The following is a 14,196-nucleotide window of genomic DNA, read 5'->3' as shown; positions in this document are numbered from 1 at the left end:
ATCATATGGATAAGGGTTGGCAACATATAAATAGAGGTGATAGAAAAATAGATATATTGTACATAACTATAATACAATATGCATGTGTAACACCAAACCTACTGAATTTTATTTTGGCATGCTACAACATCCAGTTATTCCAGATCTAAATAGAAATATGGGGAAAGACTCAAGGAATTTAGTATGATTTCACAGTAACAAGGCACAGAAGTTAGAATAGCAAATATGGTCTAGGCTTTATGAACACAGAAAGGTATTTCTCATGGTTCTGGACTGGCAGCAGAGCTGTGCTGTTTGGAGTCAGAAAAAGCTCTGTGGTACCGTTGTCCTGACAGAAAATTTCCTCCTCTGAATGTGCCCTTTGCCTCTACAGAAGGCACAGCACAGCTGTACTGACAGAACTACAGAGCAGAGGCTCATCCAGTGCAGCTCATATTGGTTCATCCTTGTGCTATTTCTATGTATCAGAATGGTGCATTGTCATTTTCTTTTTGAAAATCAGATTTTTAAAATATGTATCAAAAAACCTAAAATTCCCAGGCTGCGCTCGTGCTGATCCTAGTCATTGTATTATTTATGCTAATGAGAGTAATCCATTTGCATTTATCAGTTTTGACATTACACATTGACATGACATCCCCAACTAAGGGAACATACATAGTGGCTCCTCTCCTCTCATGCATCAGAGGAGGTGGATGAGGTGAATCACTGTACTTCCCCTGAGTATGGGCAAAAAAAGTAGATTAACATGCTTATAACTGCAGAGCTCGAGAGAAATTCTTTAATTTTTAGATAGACCCATCTCTAGTTCATTATCATCCTGGTAAATACAAAGAACTTTAAATGTTACTGCAGCACTTGTCTGGAATAAGGTGGGCCGTTTTGGGGAGTGAAAAAAAATTAATAAAAATATTCACTGATACCAGGTGAAAAAGATTACTTTTAGATGTTCAGGAGAAGGGAAAGCCTATCTTGAAAGTGGTGACTAAAGGACTGAGCTTGTTTGTCCCAGCAAACAAAGGCTGGGAGAGGGTTCTGTTTGATCTGTAAAGCAGAGCCAGGTGAGAGGAGCTCCTTAAACATTTGAGCATAGAAGATACAAAAAAAAATGGGGCACACCCATATGGTACCACCTATGTGTCTGTGAGAAATAATAATTTCCTGATGCTTCTGCCTCACTCAGGGAAGTGAGATCGTGGAACAGGTTCCCACAGGTCGGTGTGAGGGGGCTGGGGAAGGAAGGGAGCTGCTGAAGGGGACTGCACCTCACAGTGCCTACAGGAGCAGGGGCTGGCCTCTGTCAGCCAGGAAAGCCTTTCAGATCTGGTAATGGATGACTGCTCAGGTACCAGAGGAGGAGGCATTTCATGTGGCCTGCTCTCCTTGGAGATGCCAAAAGGAAAGAGACCTGAAAGAGAAATGGCTCCCTGAGATGGCTTTTCATCTTTTGGTACTTTCATGCCGGCCAGTCAAATGCTGGAAAGTCTTTTCCTGACCATAGTCCGTGTAATATTTTTAGGAAGAACTTTCCCTTTTATTAGTGTCTGCCCAGGCACTTGGAAACGGCAGTTTCCATTCGCAGAGTTTTTCTCAGGTTTACACGAGTCTGAAATAGTAGCTCGGGGGCTGGAAGACTTTGAGTCCAAAGAAATCTGACTAACAGCAATGCTGCCTGCGCTCTTGGAGGAATATGTGTAAATCATTTTGAGAAAGGCAGATTTTGTGTTAGTTTCTTGCTTGAAAATGATGATATAGCACTTCGGAAGAAAAATGCAGCAGAGGATTCCATAATTGGATATTAAAACAACAATGATTTCCACTGCTGGCAGGTATTTGCCAAATGTAGTTGCATAGACAGGGATAAACACAATCCATGCTATAAAGTAAATTAGCATGCCAAAGGTGATGAATTTAGCTTCATTGTAGTTCTCTGGCAACTTCCTACCTTTAAAGGCAAATATGAAGCAAATGAAGGCTAGGGCAGCAATGTAGCCCAACATAATTGCAAAAGCCACAATAGAACCCTCATTGCACTCCAGAATTATTGCTCTCGGAATTGAGAAATTTTGCGTTACAAAAGGTGTCCTAAATACTAGCCAGAAGGTGCAAATGATAACTTGAATTCCAGTGCAGGTGACCACAGCAGGAATAGGTTTATACATGCATTTCAGGAAGTTTTGCAGCTTGGGATCAAAGCTGAAGGCTAGTAAAATTTTTAGTGACTTTATTAAAATACATGAAATGCAGAGTGCGAAACTTATCCCAAAAAGGGCTTGTCTAGTTTTACACTTGAATTCTGTGGGTTCATCTATGAAGAAGACAGTGCTTAAAAAAATTAAGAAGTGGCTGAAGAGAATAATATAGCAGACAGTTAGACCTCCAGATGCCTTTACAACTGGCGTGTTCAAGTTTTTAGTAAATATTATACTAACTGACAAAACCAACACAACCCCAAAAGAGGAGAGAAGGAGGAGGAAAATAGCAAACCAGTCAGTCCAGGCGAGGAAATGGATTGTCTTTCTGTAGCATGTGGTGCTATTGATGGGAGCCCAGTAGGTTTTGTTGTTACATCGGTAGCAGTAATCCATATCTGGAAGCAGAAAAAAGGAAGATAACTTAGAAATCCGAAGTAAATAAACTTCGAAGTGGGTTACGGAGGCGTGAGATGCAGGAGCAATGTGGGAAGGGGTGCCGAGTTGATTAAGCAGGGCTGACGCTTCCGACTATTGCTGCTGCTGCCCAGGTGGAGGAGCTGCCGGGCTGCGGGGGCTGCGGTCGCTGCGGTGGCAGTGGTGCCAAAAGGACAAATGCCTGCCAGCTGTGAGCAGGGGCTGCCTGCAGCCACGGCCTGGGAGGGAACAGGGAGAGTGACCAGGGTCCTAACACTGCCTTAGTCACCGCTGACCAGCGATACATGACCTGGCCAGAGCTCTGGAAAGGCAAACTTTAACTGAAACCTGAGCAGTGACTTGGGAGTAACTAAATTTTTGCAGAAATTGAAACAACGTTGCTTTCATTTATCTATTTTGACAAGAAAAAACCCCAACCTTTCTCTTTACAGATAGCTTTTGAAATACAACAGCAAGAATAAACATTGCTTTATATTATGCTTTGAAAGGTTACTTTTGCTTTAAGATTCCTATCCTCTGGTACGGAGGAATTTCACAATAATTTTAATTAGAAAGATAAGATTTAATTTCCTTCTGCTCTCAGGGTATTAAAAGTACATTGTACCACAACTTTCTTAATTCCATATTTCTCCTCCATATTTAATTTTCCCATTTAAAGAATTTTGCTCAAATCTGTAAATGAACAAGAGGTAAAGTACACATCTGATTTGATACTAGAAAATATTACTGTACAATTATATCAGACTTCGCGGTACTCCCTGGTAAGACAAAAATAGGCTGGTAAGGAAAAATACATAACCCTTGAACTTTGTAGACTCATAGAATGGTTTGGGCTGGAAGGGACCTTCCAAGATCATCTAGTCCAACCCCATGGCCTGGCCAGGGACACCTTCCACCAGACCAGGTTGCTCACAGCCCCATCCAGCCTGGCCTGGAACACTTCCAGGGATGGGGCATCCACAGCTTCTCTGGGCAGCCTGTGCCTGTGCCTCACCACCCTCACAGTGAAGAATTTCTTCCTTATTAGACTGGGTGTACTGCGGAAAGACAGGGAAGCAAGGCTCTATTTTAATGAAAGTCAGTCTGATAAATCATCCAGACTTTCCATCCTAACAAAGGATAATGCCAGTCATCTGGACAATCCAATTGCTTTAAGTTTTGTCTTCTAAAAAGCATTTAAACCTATTTTATAGGCCAAACACTAGTATTTGGGAAACTGAGCATAGACAAATATGTCCATTTGTCCCATTCCAAAGATTTACCCAAGGTTGCAAGGCACATTATACCCAAACAAAACAATCATATTGATGCCTAAATAAACCTTTATTTGGATCACAATTTCTTACCTGTTTGATTGCTGTAATGGTTTTCTGGGCAGTAAACACACTCATAGCAGCATGTGTGTGGACTCTCTGTAACCTTCTTCATCTGTCCTGGCCTGCAGTGCTGGGAGCATGTTGACTGAACCTTCTGCAGCGTGCAGAGGACAAAAGAAAAAAAAAAATCAGCTCAGGCACAACTAATTACTTAGAAACGTCAAAATAAACCTCCAGTAACTCTGTGATTTGCACTCTCTTGTATCTAACATATTTTAAGGGAATCTGAAAATGATGCTGAAAAAAGGCATTGTAGGCTCCATGTTCTTCTGTTTTCTCCACACAGTCAATAAGTGACAGGATGGGGCATTATCTACCTGATAATTACATTTTTGGCCCCGAATGCCAATCAGTGGAATCATCTGTACCTTTAAAATCCAGATCAAAGTGTCTCATCCAGCTTTGAACCTGGAATTTATACTGCTAATGATTAGCTCCAAAGAAAACTCAGAAGCATCTGATGGATCTGATGGAGGATTCAAGTGGACTGCTTCACAAGTGAGATCTTGAAATGCCTTTCAGCTGCTCTGAGCCTGGGGGAGACACCTTGGTGGGTGCTCTGCGCTGCAGCTCCCATATTCCTGACCCTCAACAGCTCATCCCTGAGTCAGGAAGCACCATTCTGGGGTGCATGATCAGGGCTTTGTCTCAAGGTCTGGGCTCCAGTCCTCATTCCAAAGACAATTTTTTGTAAAATGGAGAAGCAGTCCTAAGGGACACTGCTGTTTCTTCTTTCTTCAAGATGGCTTACAAGTAGGTAGAGACATTTGCTTGCCATCCTGGGCAGCGCCACAAAGGGGGACAAGATCTGAGGTTTTCTTCAGTCCTCAGCTGAGTCTGTGTGCTGAGACTCGAATCCAGCCCACCTGGTAGGTAAGCAGCCTCACCCTGCCCCATTAGTCATGAACACAGACTTCCACCCATGCACAGATAACACTATCCAGCTGTAGAGACACCCACTAGTCCTGTCAACACCAGTGCCGGGGCTCCAGGTGGTACCACCTACCTCAGACTCCTGTAGCTGTGCTGACTCCAGCTCTAACAGAAGCAAATAACAACAAAGCTTTTTTCTTTTTTTTCTTTTTTTTTTTTTTTTTTTTTTAATACAGATATGAGTCTTCATCTACAAAATAAATGGTGGTGGTACAAAAGAGAGGGAGCTTTTACAGACAGTCATTTTTTATTTTAAACCCCCTTTTCAAAATTCTGGAGTAGCATCCTTAGGACAGACATGATTTCTCTTCTTAGGAAATCTCCTAGGAGCATTCTGGAGAAATAACTCTTTTTCAAATCACTGAGCCTGCTTACAGGCTGACAGGCTTCTCAGGGTGCATGAAAGTGTTTGAATATCCCCAGAGAGGGTTTTTTGCTCTGAAAGGAGAACATGAAACCACAGGAGAGATTTCTAGCTGACACATACTTCAGTTACAAATACTGTAGGGAGAAGAAAACATATGAAACAAACTTCACATGTTTTTTCACAAATTAAAAGTTACCTTTAAATCCAGAAATGCTTTTTTTTGGTCTTCATCCTCAAAGATAAAGCCACCTTTCTCTAGGTCATATTCTGCCATGGTGGTAATTTCCATGTGGCCATCAATTTCTTTCCAAAGAAGTACATCGTAGCTGGTGCTCATATCTCCGTTGGAGTCAAACTTGATTTCTTTATCATCATCAATGACTGTAACTTTTTTAAGTTCTTCAAGGAGCTGAGCATAAGTATAAGGAATGATAATACATATCAGTACCATATCAGTGCAATAAACTCAGTAGTTTTACATCTGTGTGATGATATCAAGTTAAAAAGACCTGTTGATTTTTAGGAGTAAAAGAAACGTTAAAATTAAAAGTCATCTTTATAACTGTTTAATTTGATGTCTGACACAGAATTACATTATTCAGACAGACCTGTTGACCTTAAACATCTATTAACAAAATATAATCTTTTCTTAACTCTATGCAATGAGTACAAATACTCATGTTAGTATTTTGTTCCAGCCTTGGAAATTCTGGTACAATGATGGGAAAGAAAAGATTTTTGCTTGCAAGAACTAACAGCCTTTTGGAAGACTCCTTCTTGTAAAGAATGACTGTGAGTGATGCTCCTATTGTTACTTTACTGTCACCAGAGTCAATCTGGACAATACTTGCTCCACAGAAACCTCCCCCAGCCTGTCTGGAAATAGGTAACATTGTTTTCAGCTGTCACTCTGACTGATACTATGCATTGCAAGGTGAGACTCAGAACTGTTAAACGCCAGTTTGCTCAGGTGAAGTGATCAATGGCACAATGGCAATAAACAACAAGGCCGTATTTTATAGATCATAGGAAATATCAAAACAAGCATGCTTTGTTAAGGCAACTGTCCAGCTTCATATTGCAAGCCATTCTGTTCAACAGGGGGATATTTCTGTTTCCCTCATGACAAACAGCCAGATAAAAAGTTCTGTGTGAATCTAGAAAAGAACTGGTTAAGGTACATATAACCCACCCCCAGTTCATAGGGAGACCATAGAATGACTTTCATTTGCCGCTGTAGTTCTGAACTGAAGCAAAGGCTTTATGCTTTTGCAGGCCTAACAATTTTTGGCAACAGGAATTAATTAAGAAGAAAAAAACCCCAGGTTTTGGTGACAGGCTGAATTTAACTGCCCCTTAAAGCATGCTCTTGCATGGATCCGTTTGTGATATTTATAGCATCTAATGGACATGCTGATAAATCTGGTACTTAATAGGCTTTGGCAAGTATATATATGCATATAACGTCATTTTCTCATGTATAACATAGTTGTTTTGAGAGTTCATATATATACTCACTGCATCTTTACCCATCTGTGAAGAATCAAAGTGTGCTTCTAACCAATATTGCATTTGAGTTGGATGTTGTATAGTTCTGTTGGACTGAATAGGATTTTTTTAATTGTATATATTCAGGCTAGTAATTTAATTTTTCTCTTCTCCACTTTACCAATTTCTCTAACAATATGGTAACAACAGAGCTTTCTGAATATATCTTGAGCTTCAAACAGAAGGAGCTAATAGTAACATTTTGATGTAACTGATAGCTACTTCAGCAAAGTCTGTAACACTGATTACCCTTGTTGCTTCTCCGTGTGTGGAGATGTGTGACATGGATTAGTTGCATCCTAAGCTTTGTATATGTATATCCATTTCTAGAGGCTTTAAATTTAGTGTACAGAAATTCTATTACGAAAGCAACACAGGAGGTATAACTATCTCTTTCAGTTTTCTTCACGAGTTCTTAGCCTCGTAACAGTAGTTTTAGTTTGGGTTGTTTGAGATTTAATTCAGCAATGATGTAAATGCAGCTCAATGAAGTTGCAGCCCCCTGTAAAGCAGTCCTGAATTTGTCCTATTCACATTTACAAATTCATGTAAGAGTCTGATTGTTACTGTTTCAGTATTTTTTCAAAGCCCCTACCTTGGTTTGACCTGCCCTGACCTAGGATAAGAGGTCAGAGCAAGTCAGAGTGCTTCAGTGGTTGATTGACTTTTAAATTAACTTTTGTTTAGTCCTCTGAGTATAATTGTGTAAAAGTGAATACTCCTGAGCAAGTTCTTGGGTAAAAGGTCAGGTCAGGTTTACTTGTCTGATTTTTCCTCTTCTTTTCTACCCAGTAGAGTTTGATAACAAGTACCTCACTCATCTTAAAGGCTGTGTCTAATATTCCTACCAGTCACTTCAGTAGAAATCAAGATCAGACAGAGGAACAGTCTGTTCCATTTTCACTTTCAAATAAAGATTACTTATAGAGAAAAATACCTGAATTCAGATGAAACAGAGACAAAGGTGAGAGAGAAATTGGAAAATTGAAACTCTTTGGTGAATGCTCCTATCCTGCTGTATCCCCATCTCTCAAGAACACTCATTGCTGTGTATTACAGTGGTTTGCGGCAACTGGACCAACTGCTAGTAGCTGAATAGCTGGTAAGTCAACTGTAGATTGACTATACATTTTATTCTATCTCACATGAGTAGCTCGCAAGACATTCCAGCAAGAAGCCTACAGACTGGAGCCTTCACCCAAGTTAGTGCCTATGCTGTGTGCTCTTTGGAGGTGATGGGGCAAGTGTTACAGTAGCTAATGAAGCCCGGCAGGTAAAGATCCCTTCTGCACCTGTGGAGTCATGTGTTTACAGCCATTGCTAATGTACCCATGAAGGAGGAGATGGTGCATATGCAGTTATTCACCATCAGCTAGTTGTCTGTACGTGAAGTGCAATAATCATTCTCTACCTACAGCAGAATATAGCCACAGCTCAGCACCAGGAGCCTCTGCACCTACACGGGCCAAAAACAGGGAGACAAACCTGGAATCTAGTCCTTATCACTGCAGCAGTTAGATACTGCTGCTCTAGCACATAGTCTGTTATTTCAGCCAGTGAAGAAAAGAAGGAACAGGAAGAAAAAAACATTTAGTAAAAGGACCAAGCTAGTGAATCCAGGGATGTGGGAGCAAAAATGAGATGAAAGTTATGCAGAGAATAAGACCTGAAAGAATTAACGTCATACCTCCCATGGAGTGAAGGCAGAGGGATCCTTGCAGTTTCTGTCTTTGCATTGCCCTTTAATGGCGTGAGCAATGGCATAGACTGCAAGTATAGTACTATGGATAAATCCCGATTCAACATTAGCATTCAAAAAATCATCTCTCCAGATCTGATGTTTATTCTCAACATTTTGCAATAGATCATCCTGGGACTGGTTTGAAATGCATGTTTGAAAATCATGATATTCCAGGTGTGTACAGAGTGACAAAAGTGTAGTATATTCATGTAAAAACTTGTTGTTGTCAGTGGGCTTTTCATGAAGGTTTCTTAGAAAGTCTTGGAATGTGGAGACATTGCCACTTTTAAATCCAAATCCCACAATGGTTCCCAGTTGTCTGATATTGGGAATTGTACTGATTTTGACTGCAGCCGACCAGTTATCACTTGCGATCCAGATTTTATTTACATTTCTCTCAACTGCCTTCTTAAATAGTTTGAGCACGTGGAACTGTCTCATAAAGACAACAATAACATTTACTCTGGTTTCCTTGACAATCTTCTCAATTGCACGATCAACTTTGGTGTGAAAGGTGTTGTCAGAGAGATAGGCAGGTAGCATTTCTTTAAAAGCTATGCAGACATTGTTTGCCATGGCCTGGACTCCAAAGCTCTCCAGAGCAAACCGCCCGTTGTCATCATCAGTGGCTATTATTCCAATCCAATTCCACCCAGACTCACAGATCAAGTGTGCCATTGCTCTTGTCTGATGAAAATCACTGGGGATAGTCCTGAAGAAAGAAGGAAACCGGATTTTGTCACTGAGGATTTCAGCTGATGATGCAGGACTGACCTAGGAAGAGCGAACAATTCAGTTATGGAGGCAATCTCCTCCAAAGGACACCAAGAGATCCAAAGCTGCCATGATTGCTCTTTCATCCAGCCTGATGCAGTCTCCCTCCTCCTGTGAGTGAGTGTCAGCAAGGTGCAGCCAAATGGGGCAGGTTGCCTCACCCTGCTCTTAGGATGCAGACTCATGCCCATTACCAGTTCCACGATTTTCATCCTGATCCACATAATTACTTCAGTGAAGGCAGAGAATAAAACCTTTCAAAATGGATATGACAATCATGCTGGTAAGGTTTTTTACTCTGTTCAGATACCATCAACATGCTATTCAAAACAATATTTAAAGCATTGGAAACATTAACCATTGTTTGAGTTATTATTCAAGTTGCTAGTATCCTTACATTTTGCAGTATTTTAATATCACTGAATATGTTAGTATGGTTCACCTGCATATATATATTCTCTCTCCAAGATTTAATTATTATATTTTAAAAGGATCACTAAGCCTGTTAGAACCTCCCAGAAAAACAAGCAGTAACCAATACTACAGGATACTATAATTCTTTCATATAAAAGATGTATTACCTTTTCCTTGTGAATGTAGCTAGAAAAACATAAATGGAACATTGCTATTTAAATTTCTCTAGTTTTAATCCTTTTCTATTTGTTTGTAGGAACTTTTCCCCCTACACTTATATTTCCTACATTGCTTGACGGTTCTTAAAAAAACAAATCTAAGGTTTCCAAAATGAGTCAGCTCTCTGAAGGGGATACCAAATATCTGATATCAGAAGATTACAGACACTATGGATGAGAAAAATCTGCTGGGTCATCTTTTCCATCTCTGTGCCCCAATGCAGATTTGTTTCACCACTTGCCTTTTGGTTATGTTCAGGTGTGGCATTTTAATTTTCATACATACTCCTCTGCTAGAGCTGGAGGTCATAATTACTTCCTACCACTGCAGAGGACAAGATTCCATTAGAAGTTCTGTTTAGTTTGGATTTTCTTTCTTTTCCACGTGTTTGGTTACTATGTTGCTGTGTTGAAGGGAGGTAGTTTATGTCAAATGGCCAAACCCATCCTGCAACACAGGATGGTGTGGAAGCGGATCTCCTTTTCCCTCATTGTTCCTGGCCTTGACCCAAACTCCGTTACAATAGTGAAAGCAGAAAAGTAAGGACTGGCCTAAGTGCAAGTGCGGGACTGTACGAGTCCTAGAGAGGTCAGAAATAGAGAAGGATGTTTTGGGAAGGAGCAGCATGGATCTAGAGAGTTGTGTATTTTCTCTTCTATAAAGAGTAACATGAGTAAAACTGCACTTTACAGCAATATTCCTCACTTCTCTGTCCAGAATTACCACAGATTCCAACATCTCATCTCTCTTAGGTGAGAGAGAATTTCCAGATTTCTGGCCAAATTTTATTTAGCTTTTTTTTTTTTTTTTTTTTTTAAGCTCAACACCAGGTATTGCCATATTCATCACCAGCCAGACTAGAGGCAGTGGGTGTAACTTTGTTGCCTGAACAGAATCCTTGAATGTCATCCAAAGTACACTGGAGTAACTGGCACAGCCGTGCAGGACTGAATAATGGTGCTGCCAGGCTGACAAGAGCCCAGCATCGTCCTGAAATAGCACTTGGAGGCATGTGCCTTGGGCATATGAAGTAGCTCTTACTGCCTTTGTTTAGGCAAGTCAATTAAGCCCTCCATTTGAAGCTGAATCCCACCCCTCCCGATGTCCTTAGGTTGGGCCAAATCCTGCCCTGTAGCAAACGTGTGGCTTTCACAGTCCCTATGATCAGAGCCACACCTTTATTCCAACCTTGGTAAATTTGACCTTCTGTCCAAAACGACGTTAATTGCCTCACACCTACCTGTGGGATTAGTTGCAAAGCCAACAGCCTTGAAACTGCCATCGACACCTCTGAGTAGGTGGCTCCAATGACTGCCTTAATTCTTGGGATGTAGTCTGAGTAGTTACACTTGAACTCCACAACATCCTCAGAAGAATTGAATTTAGACAGAAACCTCAGAGCAGATGCCATGGCTTTGGTGACTTCCGCACATGTGTCATAGATTTCGTAGCCCAGAGTTACTCCAGATAACAGCGTTGAGTTGTTGATCATTTCAATAGCATGTATCATTGCAAGTGTCTGAAGAAAAATTTGAATTTCAAAGCTGTCAGGAAACACAGAAGTTTTACTTTAGAAAGACATTTGTGGGAACAAGGCTGAAGCAAAGTCCATTTTGAGGATATCCCTCAGAAATTGACAACTACTGAAAAGACGTGATGGATAGTATGTTTTGAGTGATTAACTTAAGAAAAATAAACGCAAAACTTAAAATATACCTGAATGAAAGTTGGTTTATTGGTTTTGGGGTTTTTTTTTGTTGGTTTTTTTTTTTTTTTTTTTTTTTCCTGAAAAAAAGCAGCTACTAAAGAATTAATTTTCATGTTAGATGAAAATTTGCCAGTAATATCTTCAGGAAGCATCTGTCAAAGCCAGTGAATCTATTCCAATTTACTTCACCTGCCCAGTAAGCTTTTTTAAAAATGTATTTATTTTCACCAAAACATGTAACAAATCAAAGAAAGGACTAAATATTTCAGAATAGAAGAAAATCTTTCAGAGGTTGAGGTCTTATAGTGTTCCTAAAGTCTTCTCTAAACCTGATGAAGTTAATACAGTTATTCCCCTTATCTCCAGTGGATATTATAACAGATGCTTAATAAGAATTGTGCTAGCACAAAATGTCTGCAATACAACAAACCCCCCTCTCAGGCAAGGTTCTCTACAGTTTACAAATCTTGCAAACTAAATTAAATTTCAAATCGACCTTGGACAATTTATGACTCCATAGAAAAATAATGGAAGACTGGCAAAATGATCGACTTCATCATTTTGAAATTAATCGAAATGGATACCTGAATGTCCAGGTCACTATTAGATTCAGATGTAGGATTAAGTTGCATGCAAAATTCAAATAAAATTTGAGGATTTGTACCTGTATTATAATTAAAGAAAATGCATATTTGGAATTCCTGGGCTTAGGAAGGCTTTATTATATACTTAAAATGAAGTCCTTCACCGGGTTTCCTTTGCATTCTTTCCAGAAAAATGGATGTTTCAAGCACAGTAGGATTTGAAGAGAGCAAAACAAATATTCTGATGCACAGTCTGAACCTGAATCCATATGTGACATGGTGTTCATGTATAATCTATCCTATAGCATAATGCCACAAAGTGTAATAACTACATAATTAAAGTAATTATAATAGTAACTACAATCTAGTCAGCAAGGTACTATCATAAGTTGCAGCTGAGCTGCCTTGTGAGGCGGGGGACATATTTTAGTATGCGTTTAGGTGAAATGGAACAGTCTGCCTGTGTTCAAATCAAAAGTAGATGCAACTTCATAAATAACGAACAACTGCACAGCAGAGTGCTTCAGACATATAGCAACAAATTAGCATTTACATTGAAATTAAATGATTGTTCAGCACAAACCTCCAGGGCTATTTGATTACACATTAAGATTGAAATAGGATCCAATGCTCATTCCCTTCCTCAGGCAGCCACAGTATTTTTTATAACTGCAACTTTGCCATACTTTATCATCCTGTACTAATTTGCACACAATTTATGTGACGTCCAAGTTCTTTTAAAAGACCAGGAAATTCAAGAGAACCAGCTTTTGTTGATAATGTAAGAGGTACATGCCCGATGTCAGTGACCTTTGTTATATGTATAATTTCCAGTTTTACTTACCCAGCGCAGTTCTGAATTACTGGCTTGATGGGATATTCTTCTGGATGCAGCATTTCGCTATGAACTGCAAACAAGCCTCCAATAACAATGTCCCCCGGAGAACTGGCGCCCACAAAGTCGTCAGTACTCTGGCAAGAGAAAGTGCTATCAGTGCCGACCACAAAGCAGAGGATCAAAAAGCTAACAAATGCCATGTTTCTGTTTCACTTGCTCGCTACCAGCTTCAAGGCAATTAAGCTGCAGGGCCGACGAGGCTTCTATGTCATCTGTAAAAAGCAGCAAAGGGAAAAGGCTGCGCTCGTAAGTTAGTCACACCTCGTAAGGTGCTTGTATTTGCTCCACTGGCTGAGGCTATTTTATTGAAGCTACTACAGCAATGCTGTCACGCAAAAAGTGAGGGTGCAGGTGTGTGAGAGTGAAGAGGGAGGGAGAAAGATAAATGAGTTTAAGAGGAAATGTTGGACATAAAATCTGTTTTGCTGTGTTCAAAGTTTATTATGCCTTATCTGAAACACATGGCAAATATTTTGGTATAAATTTGGGCTTGTCTTGAATACCTTCCAACTGAGTGCAGGGTGTGAAGAAGCAATTGCATAATGTGGTGGTTATATTGCTTTGACCATATTTTAAGGGGCTAGTCCAAAGAATATTGAGAAAAGACCCCCCCTGCCACAGTGTGCTTTAGATCAGACTCTGATGCAGGAAAACCCAACCCAAAACTATTGAAAGACTGCTTTTCTCTCAACGCTTTTCTTATAAGTTTTAAAATCTGTGTATGAAAGTGGTTAGGATAAGCTAATAATCACGGTTCTGATGCACACACAGCTCCTAGGGACTTCTGCGAGCTTTGGGTCAGGTTCTGTATTTACAAGCCTGGCCATGTCTGCTGCTGGTTAACCTGATAAAGACGGACCAGTGGGGAAACGTGATATTAATGCTAGTTGTTTTTTTTTTTTTACTCTTTCCTCTCTCTGACTGAGGACACCAGCATACAAGCAGCTCCTGTGCTGCGGGAGGACAGGGAAGCAGCTGTTCTCGGTGCCATCATTGCCCTCGGG

The 14,196-nt window shown here is 40.2% G+C and overlaps 1 protein-coding gene across 1 annotated transcript; it reads right to left on the bottom strand.

Annotated features, from left to right (window-relative positions):
- Positions 1-1,469: 1,469 nt before the first annotated feature.
- GPRC6A (G protein-coupled receptor class C group 6 member A) lies at positions 1,470-13,332 on the bottom strand. The gene is made up of 6 exons (XM_040599469.1): positions 13,139-13,332; positions 11,243-11,546; positions 8,542-9,369; positions 5,503-5,715; positions 3,977-4,100; positions 1,470-2,590 (listed from the first exon to the last, which is right to left on the bottom strand). The coding sequence occupies exons 1-6, from the start codon at positions 13,330-13,332 to the stop codon at positions 1,470-1,472; spliced, it is 2,784 nt and encodes a 927-aa protein (XP_040455403.1).
- Between the last annotated feature and the right edge of the window lie 864 nt (positions 13,333-14,196).

The sequence above is a fragment of the Falco naumanni genome, chromosome 6 (genome assembly GCF_017639655.2).
Source record: "Falco naumanni isolate bFalNau1 chromosome 6, bFalNau1.pat, whole genome shotgun sequence".
NCBI lineage: Eukaryota > Metazoa > Chordata > Aves > Falconiformes > Falconidae > Falco > Falco naumanni.
The sequence above is the reverse complement of the archived record's forward strand: the minus strand, read 5'-3'. Positions and strand labels throughout refer to the sequence as shown.

Coding starts and splice junctions, on each gene's coding strand:
- GPRC6A (XM_040599469.1), bottom strand. CDS start 13,332: ATGGCATTTGTTAGCTTTTTGATCCTCTGCTTTGTGGTCGGCACTGAT. Junction 11,547..13,138: donor GTAATTCAGAACTGCGCTGG/GTAAGTAAAACT, acceptor GTTTCCTGACAG/CTTTGAAATTCAAATTTTTC. Junction 2,591..3,976: donor CCATTACAGCAATCAAACAG/GTAAGAAATTGT, acceptor TTCTGCTTCCAG/ATATGGATTACTGCTACCGA.